The sequence below is a fragment of the Impatiens glandulifera genome, chromosome 1, assembly GCF_907164915.1.
Source record: "Impatiens glandulifera chromosome 1, dImpGla2.1, whole genome shotgun sequence".
In the NCBI taxonomy this organism is placed as follows: Eukaryota; Viridiplantae; Streptophyta; class Magnoliopsida; order Ericales; family Balsaminaceae; genus Impatiens; species Impatiens glandulifera.
Genome location: NC_061862.1, coordinates 84,895,257 through 84,907,863, shown reverse-complemented (window position 1 = coordinate 84,907,863; position 12,607 = coordinate 84,895,257). Strand labels below are relative to the sequence as shown.

Here is a 12,607-nt window from a genome sequence, read left to right as displayed (position 1 = left end):
CAAGATTAGATTTCGGAAAATGAGCCTCCAATTTTAACCATCTTTTAGACATCATAAAAGAGCTAGCAGAATGTAACATTGAAGTCTCTCAACGTAAGCGACTAACTTTTTTTCTTGTATTACTTATTAGTTTATCAATAATATAACTTACTAAAATTTCATGAAGAATATTGATGTCTCGATAGTGAAGTGGTGATGATTTTAGTATGACTGGTTTTGGTGAATAGTGTGAGCGTTTTACAAATAATTAGTAGTTGATATTTGTTTTAATTATGTTAATCTATAATTGAAGAGATTGTGTTTATTTTAATTATGTTGTCACTAATATAGACTATTAATGTATTTTAATTTGGAAACAATATTTTGAATTATAATCTCTACCTTAAAATTCAAACCTATGCTTGTTTTTTCAGTAGGAATAGTCTCCAAAATTGATCAATCCATAGGGAGTGAAGAATATAATATCTGCACGAGTTTTCATTCCAGTGATATCTCTCTCTATCTCGGAACTGTAGATGGCTGATGAGCCAATGCCTACTCGTTGGTCCTTCCAGGTACGTATTTCAACTGTTTGATATGGAATCCATAGGATTTACACATCAATTTTGCTTTCAACCAGCATCTCTTCACTTTATCTGAAACGATCGTCGCCTCTTTCTCACGTCTTTACTGACCTATGAATTAAGAAGCTGATCTGAGTGAATTCTGAGAATTTGAGATACATATTTTAGCAAGAGACCTGGTTCATTCTTGTCCACTTTTTTCTGCAACTTCTGAATGAATCCCATGGCTTGTGTACTCATTTTGTTTGATTCATGACATTTGTGCTTTTAGAATAAACCGAATCAATTTTTAATTTTTAACCACCAGGACACTAGGTTCCATAAGCTCAGTCTTGATTCGGCTGGTATCTATGAGATGTTTGAACGTGAAGAGGAGAGATTCTTGAATAGTATCATATTTAAATCCAATCTTTCCGATAAGGAATTGGAGACAATGAATCAGCTCATCAGTCTGACTTAAAGGAGTCTGTATTTGACTAATCCATGATGATTTCTTGAGATGAAACTCTAAGGACTATTTTAGTATTAAGAGTGTTACTAAGACCCCTTTGCAAGTTGTTTGTTTAGGGTGGAGTGCAATTCAGGGGTATCCTCACCCATGGCCTTCTTAAGAAGATGATAGCCACCTTTGTAGAGAGGTATGTGATCTTTTATGGAGTGTTCTCAATCGATCAATGGTTTTTGGGAGGTTTTGATTGTCAATGTGACAGACTTTGGTTCATCATTTGCTAGATTACTTGAAATAAACAGAATAAAAGAACTTTTGATAGTAAGGAAATACCAATTAGAAGTTTGAAAAGCTAGTTCCTCGACCATCTAACATCATCGACAAAGGCTTTCTTCTTTCATTCAGTGTGGGATGCTTTCGATCCTTGTTGTTATTATTATTTTTTCTTTTGACCTTTCTTTTTCTTGTACTGTCTCTTATTCAGCGTCCTTTTCTAAAATGACATTACGAAAAACATAATCAATTTTCATTTATATATATTATTCATTTACATATAGGATCTTGAGACCTTTTACGATGTTAAGTTTGGAAGAAAGATGATGCCCCAGGAAAACGGTGAGACTGTGAATGGTCAAGCTAATGGAGGTCATTCTAATGCCAATTCTTCGATTGTAAGGTCAAATGGGGACGTGCAGGTGAAGAACAAAACTGAATTGGCTATATACGAGCAGTGCCAAAATCAGGTAACATCATAGTTTTTTTCGTTTCCCCTTATTTAGAAAGCTTAAGGATCTTATTCATGCAACTAATTCAAATTACCAATAAAAAATCTTGCATTTGATTATAGAGTCCAGGAAGTTCTACAAATTCCGGTGGAGTTTCATCTAGTACAATGAATGAAAAGCCGTATGTTTCTTGATATCTATGGGACTATCATTATTCTGAAGTTCTACTCGTGCCTTCCTTATTAGTTGCATTGTCCAAATCAAACTACATATGGTTGAACTCTAAACATATATATATGTTCATGAGGAACTTTTTTTATTTATTTAGAAAGTTAGCATGACCCCCCACATTTATGACTCCCACTTCAACTTAAGGCATTTTAAGTGGAAATCGAACCCGTGACCTTTGGTCTCTTAGGCACCGACTCTTGCCACAAGAAACTCTTAAATATGGAAACAAACATGTTAACAGCAGTATTTTATATGTGCTCCAAATTTTATTGATAATTTTTTTGGTCTTTTAGTTCCTACAACCATTTATATCCATACTTCTTAGATAGAAGTGCTCATTTGAGTAGATTCTCTTAGCCTTTAGTGTAGCTAACATGTAGATATGCAGTTGATTATCTACTTGAGTGTAGTCAACTGTTATTTACCATCCATCTATATACATTGGCATTGCTGACATGCATTCAATTCTCAGGCAGAAATCTCTGCTTCCTCCTTTTCAATCTGCAGAAATGCGTACTTTGGCTGAGAGTTTAAGTAGGTAATGTATAAAAAAAAAATGACAGATCTTTGCTTCTTATTTTTTCTATAATTGTTGAGTTAACAATTCCCATCTTGTCTTTTCTTGCAGAGACATCATTCGAGGTAGTCCAGATGTGAAGTGGGAAAGCATAAAGGGTTTACACAATGCCAAACTGCTTCTCAAGGAAGCAGTTGTATTGCCAATAAAATATCCCAAGTATGTCTTTGTAACACTTATAATATTGAGGATAACGAGAATGGATGAGAAATCAGAGAAAGTGAGTGAGATTTAGAAGAAGGGGTGAGACCTAGACCAGGGGATGGGAATACAAACTCTTCTTATCCTCATGCATAGCTATAACCTACGACTCGGTATAACAACCTAATTAAGGATATAATCCCCTACATGCTAGTCTATGACCCTTAAGAGGTGTGTATCTCTCTATTCACACATGACAGTATCTTATCATCTAATTCATCTGTAAGTAAAAATAGCATAGTATCAAGCTTTATAAGGTCCTACGAGGCTCTTTCCAAGCTATGAATACAAATTTGTTTGATGTATTGCATTCTGTTAATACATGAAATAATATATAATTGAGCAGAGCAACTATATTTCTTTTTTTTTTTTAAACTATATTTTTGGACTTTACTAGCTTATTTATGTAGAATGAGGAGATCACTTTCTTCAATACTTACACCCATATGGTTGTGCAGAAGAAAATGATTACAAGGAACAAAACTATTCTTCTGCATATTGTTTGGTGTTAATATGTTTATATATAACCTTGATATGAACTTGCAGTTATGCTCTCAAACCATGTCAGATAATTTTCTAGAATAGAACGATCTTGTTTATATATATCAACTATATTAAAGGTTGTGTTTTCTGTAATACATGGAAATACTCATGAAAAATTCTTCGTGAAGTTTCTATATCTTATTTGGTTTTGATTTTGTTTTTGAAGAGTGTAGGATAATGCATTGAAGAGTTGTTGGACATATTTTTTCCTTGTGGTCTAGGTACTTCACTGGTCTTCTGACACCCTGGAAAGGCATTCTACTTTTTGGCCCTCCTGGAACTGGAAAGGTCTGTACTTTCTTTCATGCTTCACTCTTTATCTCAAGTTTTCTCCTTTTCGTATTTTCTTCTCTTCAGGAAGTTTCCTCCCACTGCTTCTTATTTGTTCATTGACTGCCTTATTTAGTTCCCTTTCTTGATTTCATATATTGTTTCAAAGAGACTAAAGTTTACTGTCATTCACCCTTGATAAGGATGAACTGTTGGTGGTAGCTAACCTGCTACAACATTAGGCTTCAGTAGGATTCTTGATTTACTCATTTCATTCATTAGTTGGAAATGGGTGTCTAGTTTAATGGTAGAAAAAAATCTGAAGTGGCTTGGGCAATGGTTATTAGCACGTTTAATCCTTGAGCTTGTGGTCATAGCTTGTATTAGTGATCTAGTGTTCAAAGATGGGCTGGGAATGAATTGAGTAAAAAGGAGCGTGTGAAGGTTAAGTCAGATCGAGTCTAGTGGCCATTTAAGTCTCTTATTAACAGGAACTACACATCGGATGGTTCACTTGGCAAATACTCTTAAATTGGATTATTTTTTGTTCTGAATGTAAATAATACTAATATAAAGTTCTGTTTATTATTACATTTTCACTGGGGGTTGAGACTGAAAAACGCATCGTTTTCTTATGGACAGACTATGCTTGCGAAGGCTGTTGCAAGTGAGTGCAAAACAACATTTTTTAACATTTCAGCATCATCTGTTGTCAGCAAATGGCGTGGTAGGTCATACTTGCATTCTCCTCCTCCTCCGTGCTAATCATTGAATCAATGTTATTTGTGGCCCCAAACTTCCAAATGTTAAATACAAAGCAATACCTTTACACAAAAAAGAAACATCTTTTTATATCCTTGATTCCTTATTTTTGTACTTCCAACCCCATATTGTGTCTCTAACTTGATGCAACTCCAACAATCTCATCCTGCACTTTTCAGGTGATTCTGAAAAGCTAGTGAAAGTATTATTTGAGCTTGCTAGGCATCATGCACCTTCTACCATATTTCTTGATGAAATTGATGCCATCATTAGCCAACGTGGGGAAGGACGAGGTGAGCATGAAGCAAGTAGGCGCTTGAAAACAGAGCTACTCATCCAGGTGAATTACCGCCAGACAGTGAAATCCTTAAAAAAATTAAACTAAAAATTGGTTATATGGATGACAATAATACTATTTAATGACTTTTAATACTCTAGTTCCACATTTTATCAAATCAACTTGCATTATATTCATGGGTTCGATTCTCATTTAGAACACTTTAAATTGAAGTGGGTGGCTGTGGGGTCAGGCTGGCATCCTACATTCCCAAACTTGCATATGTCTATAATTAGAATTTAAATATATTCATTTGGTTTATTCTAACATTTATATGTTAGTATTAAACACTTAATTTTCAGTTTGATCAAACGGTGATCAGAAATTCATATGATTGCAGATGGATGGTCTGGCACAAACAGATGAACTTGTGTTTGTTCTGGCGGCAACTAATTTGCCTTGGGAACTGGACGCAGCAATGCTTAGGCGCCTAGAGAAACGAGTATCCTTTTTAAGAGTGAAAAATGAATTAGAGGTTGGGGTTTTGCAAATGTTTTTGTTGTGTTCTTAACCGTGTAAGATTCTTGTTCCTCTTCCAGAAGCAGAAGCTAGACGAGCAATGTTTGAGGAGCTTTTAATGCCCTCCAAAGAAGAAGAAGAAAAAATTAAACTTCCATATGATGTTTTGGTAGAAAGAACAGAAGGCTATTCAGGATCAGATATTCGATTGTTATGCAAAGAGGTAGCCATGCAACCTTTGAGGCGGTTGATTACTGTTCTCGAAGAAAGACAAGTACTGGCCACGCCTGAGGAAGAACAGGAAGAAGGTATTTCTTCATTTCTTTATTAAATAATGCAGACTTGAACAAGATCAATCCCTCATGAGGTTAATTTTGCAGAATTGCCTGAAATTGGGAGAATACTAAATGAGGATATTGAGATGGCATTAAATAATACAAGGCCTTCTGCTCATCTCCATGCTCATCGTTACGATCAGTTCAATGCTGATTATGGCAGTCAAATACTCAACTAAAGGTATTGCACTGGCTTTAATGTAATGCTATTAATGTGTTGTCCTTAAATATGACATTCATAATACAATACACAAACTTAATATTCTAAAAAAAGTAGATAAAATGTATAATGTGGGAAGTAGTGATACATCATAGGAATCTGATATTTAAATAATTTACACTTCCATTATAATAGTATGATTTATGTTTGAATTGAATGATTATGTTCTTATCTCTGATGATGACATCGAATTAGTTAGACCAACATTGTAGGACATGGTTCCGTCTGGCTTAAAAAGGCCATAGTTCCTCTCGGAGTCTGGTCCGGGCTTCAAATCCTCATTAAAAAGTGCAAACAAGTAAACATCTAGTGTCACGTTTGGCCTCAATGGTGTACCCTCATCGGCCATTTGCCTCCTTAATAAGTTGCGGTTATACATTGCCGCATTCTCAAGTGTAGCACCCACCTCATTCGGGTCCCCCATGGACGGCCAGCCTGTCTCTGAAACCCCAACTTTAATGTCTCCAAATCCCATTTTAGCTAGAGCAAACACGACAGCATCAACTTGAGCGTACAACATGTTGTTATAATGCAACTTTGTGTATGGATCTACCATTCCTTGATTCGGGACATTAAACAACACATAGTCTATAGAAATCTGAGATGGGTTATCTTTGTATGCAAAATATGGGTATGCATTGATCCAAAACGGGGAATTTGTGTTGTTCAAGAAACGGAGGATCTGAGGCATGATCGCGGCTAGCTCTTTTCTAAAACAACCGGCCGAGGGTGGATAGGACTCCTCCAGCACCGCCAGGGAACTGGGGGTTGACACGCTGATGTATTGGCTGAGACTGAGTTGGACTAGAGCTGCATGAATGTTGACCATCGCCGGAACTAAGTATGTGAGAATTTGGGACGAAGTTCCATCCCCAGTGAAGACCTCGTTTCCTACTGCAATCCCAGTTATGTTAGTTGATGGAAAATAAGGTCTAATGTGGGAATTGACCCATAATAAGGCTTGTTGAGGATCCATTAAGGTGGCTAGCATCTGATTTTCAACTGTCACAATGAGTTCGACACCCGAGTTTGCAAATGCATTTAGGATTTGAGGGTTGGTGTCGTAAATTCTTGCTTTCATGATTTTGAGAGATTTTAAGAGCTCGACGACATTTTCCGGCGGTAGTAAATTGTTGCCAATTTGGCCATAGTTGATGCCAAGTGAGCCCACTCCTCCCCCTCCGGAAATACAGCCAAAACCTGTAAATTTATTATGGAAATCAAACCGCACTGATGAACTTACCATAAAAAATAAAAATATTGTGGTGAAAATGACATGATGATGAACTTACCAGAAAAAGAGAGGGAAATTAGGAATAATAAATAATGTATGATCGCAAGCCTTTTCAAAACTCTTTCCATAAAGAGGGAGAGAGATAGAGAGATTTTGGAAAATGGAAAGAGGGCGGGGGAGAGAAAGGTATGAAAGATAGGTATGACTTTATATACTAGTTAAAAAGATTCAAATATTTTTCTATATATTTTGTGAAATCATTAATTCCTTTCTTTGCTTGTTAGAATTTATTTTGGTTTTTGTAGAGACACGTCTCAATCATAGGTTGCCCCGTCTTGTCATGGAAGCATTTTATATATTTTTTTAATTTCATCCTAGTATTATGTACATTTATTTATTTACATATTTCTTTTCTCATTTTCAGAAAATTAAATATATATATATATATATTATTTCTATTAATTCTTTGATAAAATATATAATTTAACTTGTCTTGATTTGTTGAATTAATAATGGATTTCTTATTATTGCAAAATTTAACATTTAAATAATAAAAGAAATAATACTTTTTTCAATCCTAGACCACATTTAGGGTAGCCATAGATACGAAAAATTAAGAAGATGCTTTTACATGGATCCGCTTAGGATGGAGATATTAATATTAAAAATAAATTATTATTTTCTTATTAAGTTTTAATTTGACCTTCACACGTATAAAAGTGATAAATATCACAATAAATATATTATTTAGGTTGTTCTTTCTTACCTAGTTTAACTTTTATTTTTCAATATTCTTAAAAATATTATTTCGATATCATTAGTCTTTTTTTTTCTCTACTCTTTTTTTATTTTTTTTCTTCTACAATTATTTTATTTTTAACTCTAGTAACAATAAAATTATTATTATTTTTTTAATATCTACAATTGATATGGTAGGTAAACCATATTTTCATTTATGTTTTTACTAATATTTATTGTTTAATAAAGTTATGTTTTTTTTTAATATTTAAATTTTTATAGGTATTTAATCAGGTAACGAGATATCCGTTGAAATCGAAATCGGATACTCGACGAATCAAGGATACAAATATAAATAAAAATACTACACAATCAAGCCACGGAAGTTTATGACACATAATTTGTTCATAAATTATATATATATTGCTTTATTTTAAAAAAATTAAATTAGCGGGTTGTTGTTATTTGTTTTGGATCTTTATGTTTGGATAAGATGAATCGAGTTAATTTATTTAAATATAAACCCAACCATGAGTTAACGGATATGAGTATAAGTTATATAATAAAGGTCTATTTTTAAATTATATATATTTTAAAAAAAATAATCTATATTAATTATGAAGGTAAAACGTCTTTCCTTTTTAATTAAATTTTATATTTTCTTTATAAGTAATTATATATTATATATAAAACAACTTATACAAAAAAAATTATTTGTAATATATTTAAATACAAATAATTAATTTTTGTAACTATTTATCTCCTTTAATGATTTTTTTTATAATAAATATATATAATTTTATTTATATTAATTATTTTATAATCTATATAATTATATATATAACAACTTATTTAAAAATAAATTCGTAATATATTTAAATAAAAATAAATTAATTTATTTGATCATTTGATGAGTTTATATATATATATATATATATATATATATATATATATATATATATATATATATATATATATATATATATATATATATATATATATATAATTATATAAATAAATTCAACAGTCATGTCGTGGTTAAAATGTTCACATTTCAAATTTGATACTAGGATGCGAATTTGAGGAATTTAGATAATGATAGTTCAAATTGGAGTAAAATACCCAAAGTAAGGTAGACGTGACCAATAACACGAGTTGATTAGTGTATAATGTTCAAAGTGAGTATATGTGTGATAAGTGATTAAATATATCCCGATGAAATATATCCAGATCGGCCATTTCTAGATAGTAGGTCAAAATAGTGAATAAATTATCAAGTGCTCGTTTACCTATATTAATAATTTTATTTGTATTAATTATTTTATAATTTATTAATAATTTTATTTGTGTTAATTAATTTATAATATATATAATTATAGAGATTGGAGTATCAAAATGTTTGAAGTAAGGCATAAAAGTTAGTAATGAGGTAGTTGGTTGACCGAAATGATTGTGTAATATATTAGTTCAAAATGCTCGCTTAGAAGTAATATGTGAGATTGATTGAGAAATGTTTGAAATGTGAGGTGACGAAAAATATCAAAATATTAATTTTTAAGGTGAATGAATATTTATTTATTTTTATCATTTTTTTTTAAAATAACAATTTAACTACTATTTTTGGTTGTTTAATGACGAAAATGAAGTTAATTTTTCAAATACAGTTTTGAAACATTTGATATATCTTTAAATGCTTCACTTTTTCAAAAAATCAAAATCTTTTTTCTTTCAACAATTACATTATCTGTGTTCGTCTATTTAGTTTATTGAGTCAATAAAATAATGTATGCATTTGTAATATTTTTCCCAAAGATATAATGTTTGATTAAGGGGTTGAACAATATATCTAGATTATTAAAAATCTGTAACAATCTTAGAAATTTTGCCCAACAATTAAATATGTGTTCGATGAAACTTATACTAAAATTTCTTAATTAAGCCTATAGTCTATCTAGATTTTGTTAGCTTATATTTGTTAAAACTTTATAATTTATACATTTTGTTTTTAGTCACATATATTTTTATAAAATTAATGTATATGGGCATAAAATTTGGTTACTTTAGAGAAGACAACAATCAAAACACCAATGACATAGAGATGAGAGATAGAGAAAAGTAGAAACATAAGTCACAAGTTGTGTCTCTTGCAGTGAGTGCAATAGCCAAACTAACTGATATTAATAATAAGGTAATGTAAAAAACTAGGTCTGATATTATGTTAATAACAAGAAAACAACAATAGATCCAGCAAACAAATAAAGCAAAATGACAGATATCTATGGAGAAGCCAAAATATGAAAGCTAACTCTTCTTCATGAACAACAAATGACAAAGACAGATAAAATGATATCAGAATAGAGTTTGATGAAATAAGTAGCAAAACAACATCCAAATTATTATTTCATAATTCATTATTAGATCACTCAGGCGCAGAGCTGCTTGACTGCAGTCACGATTTGAGCAGGCTGAACAACCGTCACATCCTCCAAAGTCCCAGCATAAGGTGTCGGAACATCCTGCGACGACAAACACCTAATCGGAGCGTCCAAATAATCGTGAAAATTCTCTGTTATAGCCGCTGTCAAACTAGCCCCAATACCACCGGTCCTCATACATTCTTCCACTATCAGAACCCTGTGTGTCTTCTTCACCGAATTCCCAATCATGTGAAGATCAAACGGTTTCAAAGACCTAATATCAATCACCTCAGGATCATACCCTTCATTCACCAATGTCTTCGCAGCCTGCATCACATGATATCTCATCCTCGAATAAGTCAGAATTGTTACATGCTCACCCGGTCTCACCATCTCCGCCTCCTCTAGGTTCAGCACATATTCTTCATCTGGAATCCTCTCCTTCAGATTATAAAGCAAAACATGCTCGAAAAGTATAACAGGGTTTTCGCTACGAATAGCAGCTTTCATCAACCCTTTAGCGTTGTAAGGTGTTGAACATGCCACCATCTGAATTCCAGGGATTGACTGAAAATACGACTCTAGCCTTTGAGAATGCTCTGCCCCTAGCTGACGACCCACTCCACCAGGCCCACGAATAACTACAGGGATTTTGAATTGCCCACCAGATGTGTAATGAAGCATTCCACAGTTGTTGGATATCTGGTTGAAAGCTAAGAGGAGAAAACCCATGTTCATTCCTTCTATAACCGGCCTTAGCCCTGTCATAGCCGCTCCAATGGCCATCCCGGTGAAGGAATTCTCAGCTATGGGTGTATCCAGAACCCTTAAATCCCCAAATTTAGTTGCAAGGCCTTTCGTCACCTTGTATGATCCACCATAGTGACCCACGTCTTCACCCATCACACATACACTAGGATCCCTTTCCATTTCTTCAGCCAGTCCTTCACCAAGTGCTTCGAAAAGTAAAAGTTCATGCCTGAACAACAACCGTACTATCAATCTTTGGCACAAGTGTGATAATTGGCTAGTTGATTTGAAAGATTGAACAAGTAAAACTATTTTAAACAGATCCAGTTGATAAACACTATTGATCTAGACATACCCTGGTTTAGATGCAGCAGCAGAAGAAGAGGTTTTGTTATCAGCTTTCGTCTACAGAAAAAATAAAACGAATTTCAGGTCCAACAACATAGCATAGAGACATAGAGGAGGGAAAGAAAGATAGAGAAACTAACGGCGACAGCATTAGGGAGATTCAGCTGAGCTTTGCGGGTCCTGCTAATCAACCCAGAGCTAAAATTTGCATCAGATTTAACAACCAAGAAGGATGGTTTGGCTTCTGCAAGTGTCCGTATCATGAAATTGAAAGAATCAGATGAAAAATAAGAGCATAAATCTTATTTTCGGTTGTATCTACTACATTTAGAAGATAAAAATACAATCTTTGAAATGAATAGGAGAGATCAGAAGCACATGCGAGACAAAACCTGAGACGGATCTAGGAGATGGGTAGAGAAATGCCGCCTTGGAATTGACGGAGGTGGAGTATTTGAGAGAGGTTACTCCTTGGAAAATTGCAGCCATTTGATCCGAAAACAGGCGATGATTTTCAGGAAGATGTGATGAGAAATAGAGAGAGAGAGAGAGAAAGCATTTACATGAGTCTTCACAAGAGAAAGCTTATTATAAATGAAAGAGAGAGAGAGAAAGGACGACGGGCGGAGAAACTGAGGGGAGTCGGACCAGCAGCTTCTCTCTCAGCTTGAAGTTCGTTGGTTGTGGTTTTCGGCGGTTTAATTGAGGATGAGAGAAAAAGACACGCTTACGCTGGGCCGGGGCTACTAGCCCATCTTGGAACAAGAATCAACTCATCATTTTCCTAATTCAAGCCCAATTTAATATGAATCAATTTTTTACTTATTTAAAAAAAAAAAGTAACTATGAAAAACGATAATGGTATCACATGAATGATGTCGAGAATAAGGTTGAATGAACTAAAATAAAATTTATCTAAGTGCTGCCACATCATTTTTTACGCCAACTTCCCGCTCTTTATTATTATTATGTAAAATATTAGTACGTTAACAAGTATTGATTTAATACTTAAAATAAAATAATATGGATGGAATCTAATATAATTTTAAATTCTTATACTAGTTAAATATTTATGATTTTTTTAATTATAAATTTTGCATTAATAAAGTGAATTTATATTTATATGTTAAAAAAATATTATTTTATTTAAATAAATAAACTTATTAATTGATTTAATAATTTAACTTGTTTTTAGTGAGTTTTAATTTTATTTCTTCTGTAAATAATTCGAATATAGAGAATACATGAGTTATTGATATCTACTTTGAGTTATGAGACTCCATTTCTTAAATTAGTTATATATATAAATAATAATAAAGTTGAGGGGGAAAACATTCAAAATAATATATATATATATATATATAATATTGTTGTAGAGGAACTCTTGCAATTTAAAATAATTTTTTGATTTTAAAAAAACTTCTCAATATTGATTTGGATTGAACATGA

At 32.8% G+C, this 12,607-nt stretch overlaps 3 protein-coding genes across 4 annotated transcripts; 1 reads left to right on the top strand and 2 right to left on the bottom strand.

Annotated features, from left to right (window-relative positions):
* The first annotated feature begins 419 nt into the window (after positions 1 to 419).
* LOC124919143 (katanin p60 ATPase-containing subunit A-like 2) lies at positions 420 to 5,828 on the top strand. 2 transcript variants are annotated; one of them, XM_047459312.1, is made up of 12 exons: positions 455 to 554; positions 1,131 to 1,201; positions 1,569 to 1,754; positions 1,859 to 1,917; positions 2,440 to 2,505; positions 2,596 to 2,703; positions 3,510 to 3,576; positions 4,201 to 4,285; positions 4,500 to 4,660; positions 4,998 to 5,099; positions 5,178 to 5,424; positions 5,497 to 5,828. In XM_047459312.1, the coding sequence occupies exons 3-12, from the start codon at positions 1,608 to 1,610 to the stop codon at positions 5,628 to 5,630; spliced, it is 1,176 nt and encodes a 391-aa protein (XP_047315268.1). In that variant the 5' UTR covers positions 455 to 554; positions 1,131 to 1,201; positions 1,569 to 1,607; the 3' UTR covers positions 5,631 to 5,828. The 2 variants fall into 2 exon arrangements, with proteins under 2 accessions (XP_047315267.1, XP_047315268.1); XM_047459311.1 differs by lacking the exon at positions 1,131 to 1,201 and having other exon boundaries at positions 420 to 554.
* LOC124919144 (glucan endo-1,3-beta-glucosidase 11-like) lies at positions 5,705 to 7,146 on the bottom strand. Its single transcript, XM_047459313.1, has 2 exons — positions 6,964 to 7,146; positions 5,705 to 6,871 (listed from the first exon to the last, which is right to left on the bottom strand). The coding sequence occupies exons 1-2, from the start codon at positions 7,031 to 7,033 to the stop codon at positions 5,832 to 5,834; spliced, it is 1,110 nt and encodes a 369-aa protein (XP_047315269.1). The 5' UTR covers positions 7,034 to 7,146; the 3' UTR covers positions 5,705 to 5,831.
* A 2,689-nt stretch (positions 7,147 to 9,835) lies between these two features.
* Positions 9,836 to 11,840, bottom strand: LOC124919142 (pyruvate dehydrogenase E1 component subunit beta-3, chloroplastic-like). The gene is made up of 4 exons (XM_047459310.1): positions 11,551 to 11,840; positions 11,299 to 11,402; positions 11,166 to 11,215; positions 9,836 to 11,039 (listed from the first exon to the last, which is right to left on the bottom strand). The coding sequence occupies exons 1-4, from the start codon at positions 11,645 to 11,647 to the stop codon at positions 10,067 to 10,069; spliced, it is 1,224 nt and encodes a 407-aa protein (XP_047315266.1). The 5' UTR covers positions 11,648 to 11,840; the 3' UTR covers positions 9,836 to 10,066.
* Positions 11,841 to 12,607: the final 767 nt, after the last annotated feature.